General features: G+C 35.2%; 1 protein-coding gene across 1 annotated transcript in view; it reads right to left on the reverse strand.

Annotated features, from left to right (window-relative positions):
• Positions 1 to 19,676, reverse strand: part of CFAP47 (cilia and flagella associated protein 47) — a 349,717-nt gene that overhangs the window by 16,573 nt on the left and 313,468 nt on the right. Inside the window, exons 60-62 of the mRNA XM_075097894.1 lie at positions 18,641 to 18,802; positions 4,570 to 4,741; positions 3,395 to 3,556 (exon numbers count right to left, since the gene is read on the reverse strand). Coding sequence (XP_074953995.1) covers positions 3,395 to 3,556; positions 4,570 to 4,741; positions 18,641 to 18,802 — 496 coding nt within the window. The remainder of the gene's footprint in view (positions 1 to 3,394; positions 3,557 to 4,569; positions 4,742 to 18,640; positions 18,803 to 19,676) is intronic.

The following is a 19,676-nucleotide window of genomic DNA, read 5'->3' on the forward strand; positions in this document are numbered from 1 at the left end:
AATGTGACAAATATCCTGTTTGTTATAAACACAGGATAGGAATGAGAAGTTGGGATGGAAGGGTGGATAAAATTCTACTGTATATGGAAAACAATACATGATTAAAACAATCACTAACAGGTACATGGAAGCTAGAATTTTGTTGGTGAAAGGAGGCTCTGTGCTTGAGAAATAAGCAGATAGAATGCACAGGAGACAATTACCCACCATCTTGACCAGACATTCAGAAAGTATGTAGTTTACAAAAAACTTTCAAGTGAACATAGGGTTCATATGTAGCTATCCACACGTTTCATGTTGGCTACTGAAGTATTTGCACTGGAAAATAAATAAGGTAACATTCTGCTGTAGCTGGATATCAGCATTTTAATGTGAAGAAATAAACCCAGCCATAAAAATACCTCTGTACTGGAATACATAGTAGTAAACATTTTCCAGAAAACAGTTCTGTATTTATACAATCGTTCTGATCCCAAAACATAATTGATTTAAATCATTAAGAAGCTATTTTCAGTAAAACAAATATAGAAAAGACTGGTTTCCTTAAGCCAAGCATCACTTCCGAAATTTTTTGTCACTGTTTCAATTACAGACATCAGCATAAAATGACAGACTAATAATTTGAGCTGAATATCAAATAAGTTTCTATAATTTTTATTTCCAGGGATAAGATTTTATCTATTCTTTTTGGTTAATACTGCTGTCATGCTGTTAACCATTGGCATTCAATAATCCATGTGGTATTAAAACAAACACTGATGTTAACACAAATATTAGAGGCTTGCAGCAAGCCAATTACCTCAGTGGAAGTGTTGCCAATGATTTCAGCTGGTGCTGAATTAAACCTACATTTATGACAAAACCCAAAGGAGGCCATATATGAATGTTAAAAATGGCAGATTTTTCTTATTTAACAAGTGAAATCTGCTTATTTGACTCTAACCAATCTTAATGCCATTACAAGAAACCATTCAACAATATGTCCCTTCTGAATTTGTAAAGCTGAAAGTAAAATATTGGAGTACTCATATATCACACCTGTTCTGGGTGCATACAGGTTTTAAAAATGCATTTGAGTTTTCTTCATACAGCAAAATCGCTTGGCTGCATTCTCAGTGTCTTTCATTATTTATTGAAGCAGATATTGGGCTGTTTCTCACTGGGGGCATGTGTGTGTGTCAATTTTAAATTTATTAAAAGAGAGAGTGCCTTACATATTTGCATGGACTCTCAGAGCTTTCATTATTGCAGATCATTGTGAGCAGCATAGCAACTACCTCCCATCTGTAACTGTTCATCGTTCCTGAAGCAAATACATCAAGTGTAGTTATGGGTAAACTGGAAAATCATTAATTCAGTCCAAAATATTTCATACACATTGAGGATTTTGCTGGGGAGGGGTGTAATTGAAGGGGGAAGCCCACATTTGAGTTGTAGTAGCTAATAAAGGAAAAGAAAGCTAAAACCATTGACCTCATAGCTTTGTAGTGGTCACCAGTGGTGGTCTGTGGATCACTGAAGATCCTCATTCAACTTGGTATATATAAGAGGATCCTGTTCTGCCCTTAATAAAATACTGAGCCTTTCTGGGGGGCTGTGGTTCTCAAACATTTTTTGCTGCATCACTACACACCCTGCTAGCCCAAAAAGAGGTACAGGCCTTCTCAGTGATGCTGTGCAGCCACTCTGTCCTGCAAGTAGCAGAGGGAGAAAAAGACACAGCTGCAGAGTCCCCTTGTAGCAGGTTACACAGAAATACATCTCTGTTTCTACCCCAGTTACTCTCAGAGTAGCACTAGAGGTACCATCCAGCACAAAAAAGGAAGACAGCAAGTACCTATATGCAGGTTGAAAAAACCCCACCTCTAAGTATCAGAACTGATTCTCTATGGGATTGTGCTGCTGTTTACTTAAGAAAAACTCCAAAAGGTTGATCATTTTTTTCAGGGAAGGTCTATAAGATGACACTCCATATCCCAATTGAAACTTTTAATCCATATTTTAATATTTCATGGTTTTATTTTTAATCTAAGTCATTTGAGTTATTCAAGCATTAAATTACATCTGTAATATACGGGTTTCTCGTGTAATTGCTTTTAAACTGCAAATCCTGTATGCTAAACGCTGGTTGGCTGACTGTTCCATTTCTATAAGAAAACCTCCACCACCAAAAGCTCCTAAGCAAATCAAAGATAAGATAAAGCAATATAAAACTTACAGAGCAGTTGTTGGCACTATTTACAACACTGAGCTTATTCAGAACATGCAAACATTACATTTTGTATTTGAAATGTATGGGTGGAACCCTTGTTATGTAAAATAAAGTTGGAATTTGCTTAAGGGAAAAAGGGAACCTGTCTTCCATCATGGCTCCTTCTTTATATAACGATAATGATTCAGGTTTTATAATACCTTTCTGGAGAACATTAGGTCTTTTCACTACTATCAAACACCTACCAGGAGATTACAGTATTGCCAGAACAATTGCTTCACTTTTGTTCCTGAAGCAGCCCATTCTATTGAAGCTGTTAACTTGAACGCTGTGATAGGAGCCTTTTGCAGAGTCCTTGCTAATTATCATCACTGACAGCTATCTAAAAGCTGAAACAACTGTCCACCTTAGGTGCACAGCTTTTGGAAATAAGGTCTTAAAAAAAAACTGAGTTGGAACCAAGGACACTTCCTGCTGGGAATGCTACAAAACCATGTATCTATAATGTAAGTTAACAAACAATGAGCGTATCTGGAACGCTTTCTAGATATGCAGTAAAAAAAGTCAATTTTAAAGAAAAAAAGGGCATTTATTATATTACTTTTATAAAGGAGAGTAATAAAATACTGAAGAATGACACGATTATTTTATCTAATGAAAGGGTAGAGTAGAGATGAGTTCATAATATGCCTATATAATTAAACAGGAACACTTTAAAAATGCACATTTAAAAATTTTTAAAGCAAAATGCAAAGGATTGTTTTTATCTTGGTGTAAGTACAAAGTACTTTTTGAAAAACAATCTATTAGCAAAAACATTAAGGCTTTAATAGTGAGCCTTTAATATCACAACACACCTTCCTTAACTTTCTATTACACATTTTAACACACAAAAGCATTTTAAGGCAAAATTTTAAAGTCATAACAAACACAGGTCTATCCAACAAATTTTCCGTTGAGGTGCTACAGCCTAAATGGAGAATGTTTCTGTTTTCTACAGTACAGTACAGCTTCAATATCACATTTGTTACCTATACAATGCAGTACTTGAAATTAATGTACTACTGAAATAGCTGCAGCCCAGCAATGTTTCTGTTGCCCAAATCTATCCTATCCGATGTGTTTGAGCCTGAGTATTAGCCCCAGGAAACTGCATAAATACTTTATCATGACTATTTTTACCTTGTCTGGCTTGTAAGCTTAAAGACAACTATAGATTCCTTATTCAGGCCAACTGCTTCAATGTTGATGACGTCATCCACTTCTGGCTCCGTAGCAATGAACAGCATTGGAAACTTCCAAACACCTCCTGTAGTGCACTGTACTACGAGAGTTGCTTCATTCCTTGAAATTTCAGATAAAAACATTCAATACATAGACCAACATTATAAAACATAAACTGAGTAAATTAATGTCCAACATAAGCCGCGAGCATGTAGAACTATACTACTGTAAAATGAAAATACAGATGGCTTTAATTGGAATCCATCCTTAATTTTATGTGGCATAGTACATATCAGTTGCACTTAGACCGGAGTGTAGTCTAAATAGCACTTGATATTTACAGCAAAGTACAAGAAAGCACACGATATGAAAGTAAAATGATGGGCACAGCCACAAGACTTGATTCTTCTGCTTACTCTCTGTTGAGTTAAATTTGTTTAACTCAGTTTGGTTTACTTATTATTCTTTATTTACTGTAGTGTTAGAGGAGAATTTGGTCCAGAACATGTTAGCAGTTCGTATTAGAAGCAAATAGGTATGACAAAGGTCTATGTACTTTAGAAAAATTCCAGACTCTGATGTCTTCAGACCATCTAAGAAGAAAGTCGGTGCTGTAGGTTCTGAAGATAAAGAGACTAATTAATTGCGGTCATTGAGCCCTCTACGTGAAGCCTGACAGGTCTCAAGTGCACAAAGATAAAACAAACCCAAACAAAAAATAACAACATGAAAAAGGACAGAGTAGAAATAAAAAGAGTTTCTAAATTAACCTCCCCTCTCACACAATGACACTGCGTGGTGTGGGTGGATAGTCTTTCCTAAAGGTTTGTTCTTTATTTCAGTTCCCTCCTGCATCCTAAAAATGCTCTCTTTGCATGCAACCCATGACATTCAGCAGTGACTGCTCCCTAATCTTCCTGCTAATGTCGAGCCTCTGAATTTACTGTGTGCCTGCATCTTACTGAAGCTTCTTTCCTCCCCATGCACATTTACTGCTTCAGAAGGAAGCAGTATTTTCACTCGGAGGTGAAAATAAAATGAGGAAAACAATGCAGGGAGGTGCTTACATAGCTAAGAGCTACCAGACAGGATATTATTGCATTTTCTGTTGGTAATAACGAACAGAAGCTTACCTTATTGGTTTGTTAGGTGCAAACACGATATTAAAGATAAGTGTTATGATTCCAGAGTCTGTATCCCGTTCTCTTTGAATCAGATTAATACCAACCAAAGCTCCAAGATGAGACTTAATTTCATTTGATTGATATTGTAATTCATACAGAAATTCCACTGTTGTAGAGAAACCTACATGATACAAGAGAAAGATCAGTCTGTGTGCACTCTAAGCTCACACTGTTGGCTGGTTAATGGTTAACAATTCTTTCATTTGTTGTAAAAAGGACAAATAAGTAAAACTAGTAATTATCCAAAACTTGAGTGATTTGCTCCTGACGGCATAGCAAAATATTCCAACTTCATATGACAGGCTAGATAGTTTCCAGCAAAATGGAAGCTGGCGAACGTAATAGCAATGTTGTTCTGGCTACCACTTCTGCATTACGGTGAGATATTTCTAGTTCATTAGTAAAGTGAAAATTACAAGAATGTAATACTATTTTTGAGTAATGTCATTGAGACAATTAAAAAAAAAGTCATTAAAGACATCAGTGCCATTGATGGCTGCAAGCCTGAGAGTCTACAGAAAAATAGTGAAGATGTCACTAGCAGCCTCGTCTCCAATTCCCCATAGCAGCTACAAAAAGGCCAAGTAGTAATGACATAAGAATAAACAGCTGAGCTTCTTGCATCAAATGTTTCCTCTAGCTGTAATAAAGAAAACTGTGATATTCAGTATACAATAGTTATTTGCACACGGAAGTCCTGCATGTAGTCTGTTCCCCTTTTCTGAAACGCACATTTTTTCCTTCTTTCTACTTCATTCAACATTTTTGCCAATGTTTTTGTAGCACACAGATCAACCCTAAGAAATGTAGCGGTTCAAATTGCAACATTCTGACTTTTAAAAGTGGATCCTTCACAGAGGTCTGGACAATTTACACTAGATCAAAGAGTGACACAGATGTAAGCAAAATATTATTACCAACATACCAGCTTATGAGTCATTGTAGATATATACTGAATACTAAATATACAGGATTATCATGTATTAATCCATCTATTACTTTATTACATTTATTATTATTTTATTACAGTAAATGTATTTTGTTATAATGAAATGAAACATGAACATTTTTCCTAGAGTTCATAAAATTCCTGGGATCATCCTACATTGTTCCATGCTTTGTTGTTTCTCTATTTGAAAAATATGATGTTTATGCCATGCATTCAGGTTCCAACACAGCCCAAGGCTTCCAGTAGTCACCCTAGGCAAATGCCAAAACATGACGATTCAGACATAAAAATTAACTTATTATGGGCGAGAAAGATTACATCATTTGGAGCATTCCACAGTGAGAATATTGCAACTGTTGAGCAGATGTTTCTTTCAGAAGTTATGCTACTCAGGAAAAGCTTATTTTACAGTTCAGATGCTAGGAAGAAAATGCTGTGAATTGCATGCTGCTTTTAGTATCCAAAGACATTTGGGTTTGGTTTGACATATACATATAGTACCTTTTAGTGAGAAGCAATTAATTTTTTTCTTTTTTTTCTACTCCAGGCTGTTTTGTAACCTGTTCTATGCTCATATTAAGTATGTAGGTAAAATATGTTAATATTTACAACACCTACGGAAAAATCATGTATTTATAAGTGCCAATATATGAAAGTTTCGTTATGCTGGTCCCTTAGCTGGTTTTGACCTCCAGTGCCCATCTAGTTTAGGACTGTTCAAAAAAGAAAAATGTAATTAGATTTTCATCCCAGCTGCCCTGAAGACTACCATATTATCATACTATAGGAAGCCTCTGCGAATGTGTTAACATTTGATTCTGGACAATCCCGTAACACACATGCTGCCTAAACAAACTGGCAGAAGCTAGAGGCAAAAAAAAAAGTTGTGACTCATGACTAGAAATTTTGCTAAATTGTCAAATGTTCAGAGCTCTCTTGACTCTTAGAATTTCCTATTTCAATGAAAATGGCAAAATAAATAGAACATCGGAGAAAGAATTAACACTTTCTTTAAAGTAATGCCAAATACAATATAGCATAGGATTCAAATATGGCTTGACCCTTTAGCCCACCTTTTTGTATGTATTCATTCATTAGTTTTCTTTTTAAAAATCACCATTTTAATATAGGTAAAATTCTTATTTTATCTAATGCAAATTGTAAAACACACATACAGATATAAAGTATGCCCCAATTAATCCACCTCTGTTTTGTAAATAGAGAACAGCGGGGAGAGTTTTAACCACATCTGACTCAACATAGAGATATTTATCAACCCAAACACTGGGAAGATATAAGCACGCTATTTATATGCAGCTTGTTACATCTAGGGAATAGAAATTCTAATTATAAAAAGGATTACTTCCTCATATTTCCTGACAAATATTATGCATTATTTAAGTAAGAAAAGGAGTAAGAACATGGTTTTGTTTGAGGTAATTATTCAAAAATATTTTTTTTTAAGCACTGAACATTTCTTGTTTTGTTAAACTCAGTTTTTAAAGTGTTTTCCTTTGTGTAAACAAAGAATTCCAAAAGGTAGTATGCATTTAGGCAACAATTGTGTATGCAGAATTACTGAAGCAGCTATGTTTAAAAAACAATAAGGTTTTTGAGCTGTACAATTCTATGGCTGGATGTCATATATTTTCAAATGATAGTAAGGATACTTCTTAAAAAGTACTAGAATTAAAGTGTTGAGGATTTGTTTGGGTTTTTTTTTTAAATAGCCTCTAAGAAGGTGAAAGGAAATAGACTACCTATTTATCTGTTTATTTATTTTCTGTCTCATAAGAATGACAGTGTTGAAACTCCAAGGATTTTACACTCTGAGTTTATAAATTGGGCAAATGTGATTAGGATTACTGCAAAACTAATTCATAGATGTCATACATCTAAAAATTAAAAGACAAGTCTAACAGGTTCACAAAATAAGAACCTCAGGAATTTAAATGACTTTTTAGTGGAAAAGAACCTGCATTCAAGCTTCAAAGGAGTAAATTACAGACATTGATGGGCCTAATGTCTATAGAAGGCAGCGTGAAAGGCCCACTGGATATATCTGACCTGGAACAGAGTTTCACACTGTCATTACAGAAGCCTTTGTACCTCCCTCCTATCTTTGAAAAGCAAATAAGTATTTGACTTTACTGAAGACCGGCTCATTATACAATGTGTTTTCTGGTGATGAAAATCTAATGGAAGCTGGCCTGTGAGGCTGCAGTCATTTGTGGATACCTAAAGAAGATCTCTGCAAATAGTGCGTAACCTGTAGTGGACTTGGTGACATAAAAACAGCACGGGGGAGGAACTAAGGGACCCTCCTTACTTTCAGACTGTCTCCCATTTCCAATGAGACAGGCGGAAATTAAAGCTGTGACAGAAAGATGTTCAGACTGCAAAAATGCTTGTCCTCATTACAGAGGCTTTTCCTTAGATAGATGCAATAAACCAGAGATGCAAGCGAATTCACTCAATTGGCCTGCCTCACCTCCCGTTCAGCAGGTTGCAATCTTACTTGCAGTTATTTAACAAAGGACGCCAGCACAATCACAGAATACAAACACAGAATGAAAGCCCAGCCATTCATAAACTTGCAGCTTCATGTTTTTCAAAAGCTACATAAATTACTTTATGTGGTGCTGAATGTAAACATATTGCACTTTCTCACTGATATTTTTTTCCCGCTGGTTCTGCTATCTCTTCAAGGCTAAGTACCCATTGTGGCCCTGACACCTAACAAAGATTTCTTCCCCTTTTGATCTAGTAGTCTCCAAACTGGTAAAAGAGAAACTACAGGACCAGCCCTTAACTACTCACTTCTACAAAACAGCTGGCATCTAACATTGACCTTCCAAACCTTGTGAAATGTCTTTCTTCATAACGCCATTCAGCTCTCGTCTGACACTTGCCCTTTTCCTGCTTTTCCACTGTCTTCTAGGAGTCCTCACACTCAGCAGGCAGTGGGCAATGAACGTGAAGTATGCAGTTATGCCTTACCAGCAAAAGCAGCAGCAGACAGACTACATTACTGTACAGTAGATTCAATCATTTTAATATGGTTTTCAAGTAAATATTCAAGTGACTAGCAAAAGTTAATTATAAGAGTAATAAAGGGAAAAGATAAAAGGAAGCCTGGTGGTCAAGAACATCCTAACATTTAAGTAGACAGTATCATCTGGGACAGTAAGAAATGAATCTCATCTGATAAGTAAATATCTATTTCTCACTGTAAAATGTTATAACTCCAGGATAATAGCAGCAGAATAAACAAATTGCACAAGAACCCGAAAAGATCTGGTTGTAGTTGAATATACCTTTTACTAAATTTCTTCATACAGGTACAAAAGTAGAGTATTATAAATATCAGCAAAGATAACGTCATATACTTCATTAAACGCCGGACACTAAATTATCTTAAATACAAAGAAATAAATGGATAATTAAGTGTTCTCCTTCTGTTGATAATATACCCATTGATCCTCAATGCAATTCAAGGAAATCTTTAGTGTAGTTCTGTGTAGAAATCTTTATATCTCTTCCCTGAAAATATATTTCTCTTTCCATATCCAATTAAAGCTTTTCATCCATATCTTCAAGGCTCTGCAAAACTCCACTCTTAGCCTCATCTTTTGTTACCCTGCATCCCACTGCCTATCCCCCTAGCAACAAACTTCAACATTTCTTTTCTAAATTTTCTCTTCCATTTGATTCTTGTTTGCTAATTTTTTCTCTTTCAAAACACTTCTTTAAAACAGATTCCTGCTGTAAAGAAAGCAGTAAAAAGCACTTCCTCCCCTTTTTTTGAGAATGTCTTTTCAGAACATTGCATCATTTACTAAGTAAAATGGAAGTTTGTGAATCCACGTATACAAAATACACAGTGTGCATCTAGCATCTTCTGTTCCACATACGTTTCTGCATTCTTCCTTGCAGCTACTTTCTATATATTCTCTCTTTCTTTGAATCCTTTTTGGACTAATTCCCTTTTTATTATGTCTATCCATACTCCCCTCTTAACACTCTTTATTTTGCTATTAGTTGGCATAGTAAATTGAAACAAAAACCTCAGGAAAAGCAAAGGGATTCTCATCAGCCCAAAAGATCTCTCACATTAACCTGCTTTGATCACACATTCTACTTAGATTTGTACACTCATTTATAAATTAATGCTTTAAAGGAACTGATTAAAATGCATTTTTTCAAAAACACTCTATCGCTTTTTCAACATTCTCCTTTTTTATTTAGCATTGCCTTCATTTATCTAGCAATTCTAGCAAATAAAGACCACATCTGTACTTGGGCACGGGCAACATCAAACCAGCTTCTTCATGAACATATGCTATGATTTAGTCTTAATTCACACAGGCATTGTTTTTCCCATGGTACCCTGACTCGTTTGCCTCACTTTGAATGTTGCCCACTGATATCAGTTACAACTCAAGATGTCTTTTAACCTAACCATTCAATTTGTATTGGGCCTCACAAACACTAAATTGAAAACAATATTATTTATCATTCCAAAGGTTTCCCACTGTGCTCACCATGACAATGCCTATGCACTTCAATGTTTAAAGTGGTTACATTAATGACTAAAAGAAATTATGCTTGTCATTTGGAAGACCAGCTTCCAACGCAAGCAAATTTCTTCTGATGCCTTTGGAGGGGCAGTGTGTTTACAGACAGCCCACCAGATAACCTGCAGAGCATGAAGCAATAGCAAGGTGGTTGTTTCCAGTCTTTTTATACGCCAGCATTGTGGCTACTGTCTCCTCCCTCCCAGCCGCGCTCTCACCCTCAGAAGTATCTTAGCTTTTAGCTTTCTTTTTTATTGTTTGGTGGTTTACTGGAAATACATAACTCATAAGGCATGTTTTTAGTTTTGGGTTGGTTTTTTTTTTGACAAAGCATCAATGACCGTAATCACCAATTTCCTATAGGTGGTTAAGAGGATACCAGTAATTTTGCACTAATTCTTCTATCACACTCTTGTGTTCAAAGAATTTTCTACTTTTTCTGTATTATGTTGTATACACTTAGTCACTTTATCTTTTCAAAATTCATTTAAACCACTTGCTTTAGAAACCTTTCTTACTCCTTGTGTTCCAACACTGTCAACGTGTACTTCTCTGAGACAGAAAACACCCTTTGCCATATTTTGGAACATAACATTTCCATTCATGTAACTTTATCACTTGCCGGTTAAAATACCATTTTACTGCTGTATGAATGTGATCTTCCAAATGAGAAGAACAAATAGATTTAGCTTATCGCTAGCTATTTCAGTGCCTTCACAGTTTCTTACTAGGGTCAGGTGCAAGCTACAAATATAACTTGTCCTACTGAATAAGAGTAATTATACATTTAGAAATTCAAGCTTCTTCATAGTTATTTACAAAATTCTTTGTGTTCAGGAATGCAATCTTAAAATACTGTGGACCTAAGCATCACTTTGTAAACAGCTGTGTGTCTATACAACGTATGGTGGTTTTCCTGAACTAATGGCAAGACAATAAGTTTAAAATACCTGTTCCAAGAGAAAATAAGTATTTTCTGACAGCTTTTAACTTCTGTCTTGTAACTTGGGTGTAGAATTAGAACTATTTTGCTTTTATAAAAATAGTTTTTTTCTGATCAGCGTTGATCAGTCTGAAACAATTTTGAGTGAGAAGAAACACCTTGGCTGATTGCTGCTAAAACCTGAGGGCATTAAACTATGCTGAGATGCAGTTCTTACTTAGCAAGGCCAGTTTCAGTTTTTCCACAAATCATAAAACACCGCTGTTCAAAATATTGCTATATCCAGTAGCATTTAGTTGCCCTATGAAATTCTGTAAAGCTGACACAAACCAGTCCAAGACTCCTTAATTCGAAATCTTTGAAAATCACAACTCTTGAAATAACATAGCACTTAAGTAGCAAAGAGCTTCTTGATTTTAAAGGCGCTTTCACATATATTGAGTTTGCCAGCTACAGAATGCAGTACTTCCAGAAGCTAAAAAGACCTTACAATCTGATCTGTTGAGCAAGTATGTTTTAAAAGATTATTAATAATTTATTTTAAAATGTTTCAACTTAATTAGCAGACATATTACCTTACATAATAACCATGGAATATCTTCTCTTAACATGAACAGTCCAGACTGATCAGAATCTGGTCGCTTCTTGAACACAATGAAAATATCTTTTTTTTTGGGGGGGAGGGGCGATGCCAGTAAAAGAGATGTGGCATGGGAATGTGTGTATTGTAAGGTTTTGGGTGTTGTTTTCTGAGGACACGTGAGAAAGATATATGCTAGCTGCTGTGATTTGCAATACATCTGTTGATTCATGGTCACCATATGCAATGGGGACCTAGGGTTCAGGAACTGCTTCTGTTCTGGTTTTTGGTTTTTTTTTTTAATAGCTGCATGTTAGAAGTTTGGATGACAAAGGTGTCAACCTAGGTTACGCTATTTCCCAGTATCTTAATCTAAATCACTAGGCAAATAAGTATGCATGACTATAGGCTAAAGAACTTCAGCCAGAAGATTTTCCCATACAAAACCAGATATTTGTGTTTGGAAAACATTCCCCCACATACTCAAAGCTCCCACTCAGTAGCTCTGCAAATTAAAAAAGCATGCTACATGACAAACATAAACACAGGTAAAAGGGGTAATATAAACTTGCAATCTCAGATGGAGTCATTCCCTGTATTTCTTTCTAACTTGTAAGGGGATATGGAAAAAAGAAAAATTTCCTAGCAAGTATTCCTCATCTGTACATACAAAAGTATTCTTCTTATACATGAGATAGAAAGAATCTGTCTTATATCACCAAAATAACTTAAATTGTTTGTAAGTTTCCTGATATAATTTCAATTCTAATGTCTGTGCTATGAAATAACTGTTGATTTGATGATCACATGTTAATTTTTCATTGAAAACTAACAAAGATTTAAATTTATGGACATGGAACCCTCTACTGACAGAGAAAAATTGTTTCCAGTATTGTCACTAGCATCTGTAAGCATGTCTTAGTTTTAGACTATACTATGGTCTATTACAAAAGGATGCATTTTTTTTATCTTTTTATTTTTGTAATATACAAAACAGACTTAGCCACAGAGACTAGAACATGGGACCTAATCACTAGGGTCACATTCATTTGCTTCATTTTTCTTATCCAATGAATTGGATTCAGCAGTACATAAGGTGGAACATCTACAACATGGGAGTGTATATTCCTCTACTATAAGACAGCTGTAATGTCATGGGAGGTATCCACTTGTGTTATTTTTTGGGTACAAATCAAGTTTCAGAACTAGTAAAATGTATGTGTAGCAAATTTCTGAGGTTTCGCTCTGTCTTCCTCATCTGGCCTGAAGAAAGAGTAATGGCTCAAGGTTGCAATTTCATTTCATGTTCTGTGGTGTTTCTATGTAACTTCTAGTTACTTGTCTTATAATTTCTAGCTATATCTTCAAAGCTTCAGATCAACTTATTCTTAAACTGTCAAAACTACAGGCCCAATGCCCTTATTTACAAAAACATAAAGTTGTATACATTCTCCATAACAAGTGGGGAAGTTTTGTTTCTTCCTTTTTGCTTCATGTGCATATTGGAAACATGCAATGTGGGAGAGAAGCAGGAGACCTCCAGTGGATAACTTCATTTTCTCTAACAACACAATACTTGGAACAGTGCAGCTTCAGAGACAGAAGAAAACAAGGACAAATATTTTTAGCCCAAAAATGTCAATAGGATGTAATAACCTGAAATAGAAAAGCATTTGTGAAAGACTTGTATGTGTGCATGTGTTTGTTACTACAGTGACTGTTAGATAGATTGTCTGAGGCAAATTTAGGTGTATAAACTCTCTGCTTGCTTTTTTAAGATGAAAACCATGCAAACACAGCTGAGAGACAGGGAGAGCACTGGTCCACTATTCTGGGAAACCTACAAAGTTTGCATCTTAAGGGCTTTGATTAGCTATGCTTTGTTGATGGCCCATAATTAATGACAAAATAATGCAAAATACCTAGTGAAAATTAATGCACAGTGTTCACTGTGAGGTGCTACGATGTTGCAGAAACACAACTAAGATCCTGGAGAGTTTTGCTGACTATGGTTTTGACTTACAGAAGCTTTCCCAAAATGTCTTTACAAAACAAGGTGTAGTGGCACTGTTTCTGTGGAAGTAATACTTGCTTATCACCCAACCAAAGAAATTACAGGAAATTCTATGAACAAGGAAAGGGAGAAGTGGAACTTTGGCAATCACAATGATATAACAGTTAAAGTAATTCATAGACTCTTGCAGCAAATTATATTACGTAGGTTTCCCTTAGCTGCTAAATCAAAATACATTTTAAAGAGATATCTGTTTCTGTGTTTTTGTTTCAGAGATACGTTATGCTGGGCCAGCCAATCAGTTCTTTTGGACTTCTCATTTTCCCGGATGTACATCATCCTGAAAAGTAACACCAGGAAGAACTGAATAATTTCTGGTTTTGTATTAGGGTTGGGGGTTTTTTGCACATTTGTTAGGCTGAATAAAAAACTTCTGATTAGTTTATAATTGATCTTGTTCCCTGGAAGTGTTGAGCATTTTAACTGTGCATGATTTTGCATAGATGTTAGAAAGCACGCCTTTAATTTACATTATGATGACTCTTGCTCTTAAGGTTTTCAGATTTCAACATTTTATAAAATGGCAAAGAAACAGAAATGAGTGACTGTCCCTTATACAGAAATACAAGCAGTTACAAACTATGTTTGCTCACAATTCACAAGCTCTTTTTTGAGTATTTGTCATGATTGTTCTAGCTATATTAAGAAATGGGAGTAGGAGGGGTTACTTGTGAGAGAAAAAATTATGCTAAATTGTCTCTTTTTTTAATGGACCAAGTGGTAACCTTGTGTATCAACATCAGGTAAACAAAGTCCTATTTGAAGTCCTTCATTAAAATGCCTGTGCATATTGCAGTTCAATAAGGAAAATAAACAATGCGTCAAACCTCTCCCATGGTTTGTTCATAAATCAAGAAGAAAAGAGCCAGATGTTCACAAAAATTATGTAGCTGACAAAATAATCCATCTAGGCTTTCATGTCTACTCTGATGGCCTATTCTTTGACTTCTGCTAGTTCCCCATTTTCCAGCACAAAGATTTGGCAACTTTAACAACAAGGCAATAAGCCATAACAGAGTGACCCAACTGCAGGTTCACCCCCTTGTCAACACTTTCATGTTGCCATTGCTTAGAGCTTTCACCAAATGTTAATCCAAAACAAACACTTTGTTGTTGTTTCTACTTCTTGCACAGTTAAAAAAAAAATCACTTAACAATCTCATTTATATAGCTATAATTCTCTCATCCTCAAATACCATTTCAGAAATAATGCCACAATTATTCTGACCATAGAGAGGTGGCTTAAGTAACATATAGGGCCATCTTCATCATTATTAGCATCTTCATATTGTTGTCAGTATTAACCTGCTACACTTTATCAGCAATTAAATTATAATCTCTGGATGAGAGGTAAATCTATAAGAATATTTTGTCTCCACCTATACTGGCTTTTTTCTTTCTTATGCTGATAAGATTTCTTTGGTCATTCCCAATTTTATTGAACTCATTCCTTAAAGGTGAGCTTCCTGATCCAGGTCCATCACATCAAATTGGCATTTAGTGGAATCCATATCACTGGCTAACATAAAATCTTGCTGTGGGGGGAATAGCTTTTAACATGTGGTTGGACATGTTGTTCTTCTTCCCCTGTTTCAAAGAGCTGCTTTAATGAAATTAAAGAAAATGGAGGCTTTCTGTATATTCTGATAAGTGTCAGTAATTTTTGATTGTTTCATAATTGCTATAAAAATGTATAGAATATTTATATATTTGTTGTTTTTCTACATGGTGAAACAAAGGGTACAGATACACTTTGCCTAATGTATGCCCATGTGCCTAATACATGCCAATATACATTATGGATTAGCATACCTGGAAAATGTTTTTTAACCACTAGGTGCAGTTGAACTGTCCATCAGGGCCGTGAAGCTCACACACAATGTAAAAAAAAAACAACCCCAAACTCTCATACCTGTGCTACCCTACAGAACCTGGACAGCATTATTCCCCCCCCCAAATTAACTGTCATGAAACCTTCCCAGAAATAAGAACCCAGGAGCAAGAAACAAAGACCAGCCTTTGGGCTTTGAGAAGAGCTATGAATTAATAAAGATCAGTGAAGTTAATTATAAACATGGAGCCCTTATGGTTGGTTTATGTGATAAACTGAAGCATTGGAAAAGGATAGGTTACAAAGGACCATTACAAACACAGAGACAGACCAGGGCTGATTAGTGTATTTCCTCAACCAGAAGATGCTCTGGCTGTATACTCCCAGCTCAGTCAAGTTTGGTTGCTTAGAAATTTGTGAATTTCAGTCAAATATCAATTATTGATAATTTGTGCATGTTTAATGTTTTTCTTAGAAGACCATGGAAAATTAAATGTGTTTGTATTTCCTATTGAATATTTAAAGTAAACTAAAAAATACAATAAAAAAAATAACAATCTTCACCCTTGTTTGGATAAACCTTGGGTCTTATATTTCGTTTACTGAAAAAAAAGTCTTTAGAGTCATATGTAAGAAAACAGACAGAAAATACACATAGGGTAAAAATGTGCATTTAATACAATTAAAAATTCTTTTTAAAAAGGGCCATATCATAACTGCTATGTCTAAAAGCTTTACTTATTTGAACTCTGGAACTTTGCTGAGTTCTGAATAACAACCTATGCCATTTTAGCAAAACAGTATTTACATTGTGCCCTCTTTCTTAAGAGATTACAATTTTCTGTTTCAAATGATATATTTTGGATTGGATGAACTGAATTCTTTTAATGTAAAAGACATGCTTGAAGGTTTTTTACTTCCCAAGAATTTATGCTTGTCCAAATAATTTAAATACTGAAGCACAGTAGTAGCTGTTTAAATCTCATCTGCGAGTAATTATCATCATTTATCTTTGGATATAAAAACTGCTTACTACATATCACACAATCACCCTGATGAACTACTCTTTCAGAAGAGAAAAAAATGAAAAATAGCTTGCCAGGGTGTTGTCTTCGAGGTTTATGCTTTTATTTATGTTATTACTAGGAGAGTGCAGAAAGCTGAGATAGTACCATTAAATTTGATTCCTAACAGGCATCAAATTCATCTACCAATAATGACATTATAATGTCATTGAAAACCATGAAAAGCACCAGACTTATAAATTATCTGACTACCTACAGTGTAAAGCATTTCATTACCAGACTTCTTGCTTGAAAAGATGCAATGTCCCAAATCAATGTCTTGCAGTATGTGCAGAATCCAGTGTTAATAAATATATTATTCCTATGAATAAAACAAGCACTACACATCATGAATCGCAAGTCTTTCAAAACGCTGCTTCAACTTGCTCAGTTCTTCTTGTCAATTCTGATGCCACCATGTTGGAGGAAAATAGCCCAGGTATATTTAAGGTAGCCTATTCATATGTGACAAGTCAATAAAGAGCTAAGCCTGCTACTCTATAGTAAAAAAAAAAGATAATATATTTTGACACACAGCTGCTCTCACAAGGCTGTATAAAGTTATGTAATAGTGTTTACAGTTCTCCAAAGAGGCAAGAATGACGCTGAGAACTTCACATCTTTTTATTTTACAAATTGATCACTATCACTTCATAATACGGGAATTTAAGATAATACTATGCCCAGACAATAACTTATCTTTGTCACTGCAATATGAGCGAATGAAGGTTTAACTAAGTAATTACAAATATTAACTAAACAGTAAGTATATATTGTGCAAGCTCTTGTTAAGAGTTCAAGTTCAGATCCCCTCCTGTTTTAAAAGCATTCAAAAATAAAATATGTTTAATGATCTGGACAGTGTTTGCCAATATGAGAGTACGTGGGTTAGTGTGCAGGGCGAGGGCATGTTTGCATGAAAATCATCCTTACAGGAAGGATGTAATGTATCTTGATTTACATCTTACAGCTTTTCAGTTTTTCACAGTTCTTTGGCAGGAGAATTTCTGTAATGTGGTATTCCTGCAAAGCCTCTACTGTGCCAGATTCTAAATGGCATAAATAAGACACAAAAGCCAAGGTTGTCTGCCTCTTAAACTGCCTAATACATTGCAGTCACTGCAACCTCTGTAGACTCATCTTTTAGCACCGTACAATGCATTACACTCTTGACAAAGTTTGAGATGGGTGAAATCCCTTCCCCTCATTTACAGCTACACATTAGGATTTCTCATGTCATATGTCATAATTTTTAAATTAAATTTTTCTTCAAAGGTAGTATGACTTTGAACCCAAAAAGAAATGTAGGTTAAATCTCAGAGGTGCAATAATTGATGAAGGTAAAATGTAACAATGCCTAATCTGTTGTAGCGAGTGTGACTGTTAACACACATCTTTGAACAGAAATATTAGGCCTACAGCAGTAAGAAGCATTCTTTTCTTACTACTAATACATTGTACCATTCTGTTTCAAAGAGAGGTATAATATGAAAAGCTAGTGTACCTCTGAAGAAATTGATTTTCACTGTGTTCTCTGCTGATTAACAATAAGTGGAAGCTAACCTTTTACAAAGATTTATTGCTTATTTCAAACAATGTCTCCTTCTTCAATCCATTTTGATGCAGATATTGGCCTGCTGGTGGGGATGCATCTTACAAATAAAGAAAATTGCAGATAAATAATTCCTTGCAATGCTTACACAGTCATATTTTTGCTAACATTAGACTTTGTGGAGGCTCTTCTCTTTCAAAGGAGAGATGGTATGTGTGCAAGCCTCACATCCAAGACATACAAAAAGAAAGGGTCAGATTCAAAGGTGCCTGTAATGGCAGACATACTGTTACATGAATGTCCCATATTTGCAACAGGGTAGAGATATGGAATGAGAGAAGGGTTTGTGTAAACCTCATCTGTTGTCACATCAGGACTACATTTGGTGAAGCACTTACCTTATTTGCAATGTTCCTAAAATAGCACGATATCCAAGCTATTTATTCTTACCAGGAGTGACTTGAACTTCTTCTTGGATGTTGGCTGGCTTATTTGTATTGACCACGGCAGAATTTCTTGCAGCAGGCATAGCGTTTGCACCAGGAACTACACCAGTCAGCAGCACTTCTACTCTTCTTTCTACTCTCTGCCTGGCTCGACAACGTACCACAGCTACAGAAAAGCAAGAACCCATTATTTGCAGAGTGTCAGCACCTTGATTTTAACAAAACAGTTAAACATAGAAGTTAGATGTGTTTAGGGAGTGACAGAATTCCAATAAGGACCAAGACAAACAAAAGCTTTTACCCATTCCACAGTTTCCATTGTTCTGTTTAGGTGAAGTAGTAGGAAATATTGCTAAGCAAATGAAAATCTGTTCCTACGGTTAGTTCACAACAACACTTGCAAATTTCTCCCTTTTTTGTGATTGTGAAATATATCCTCATTTTAGTTCATTTGCAAAGAGAAATTATGGTATAGTTTGACATATGCCAATGAGAAAGGAAGACTGAAAGGAAAACAAAGAAATATAAGAATTTAAAGGTTAAATGAAAGAATATTAAATTACTGTTTGAGCACTCTTCCAGCTTTTACACAACCATGCCAGAATAAAAAGCATTCTGACACAAGTTTCTCTTTGAAGCATGACAGAGCTTTTTTCAATTCAGTAAGTGACTTTAATTTACTGCTTCTAAAATATGCCTTTTTTCATTTCAAGGTAGTTGGGTTTTAGCTTATACATTAGATTTTATAAAGTTTACTTCAATAGTTATTGTTTATGGTTTTTTTCAGTAATTATTGGCACAGAAAGAGGAGAAAATTAGATGCAAGAACTGAAAGACAAGTATGTTTTCCCAAAGAAAAGACTTAGAATTTTCTAGAGTTATGAAAATCAATATGAAAAAGAAGAGCTGATTACATACTTCTCTGTTTCAAGGTCTAAATATTATCTTCATCAGAATTCTAGCCAATGATTCTTTAAAAATTAACTCTGAATTTAACATCAAGATTTAATGATAAATAATTTAGAACCATATCTTGGTAA

The sequence above is a fragment of the Phalacrocorax aristotelis genome, chromosome 1 (genome assembly GCF_949628215.1).
Source record: "Phalacrocorax aristotelis chromosome 1, bGulAri2.1, whole genome shotgun sequence".
Taxonomy (NCBI): Eukaryota; Metazoa; Chordata; class Aves; order Suliformes; family Phalacrocoracidae; genus Phalacrocorax; species Phalacrocorax aristotelis.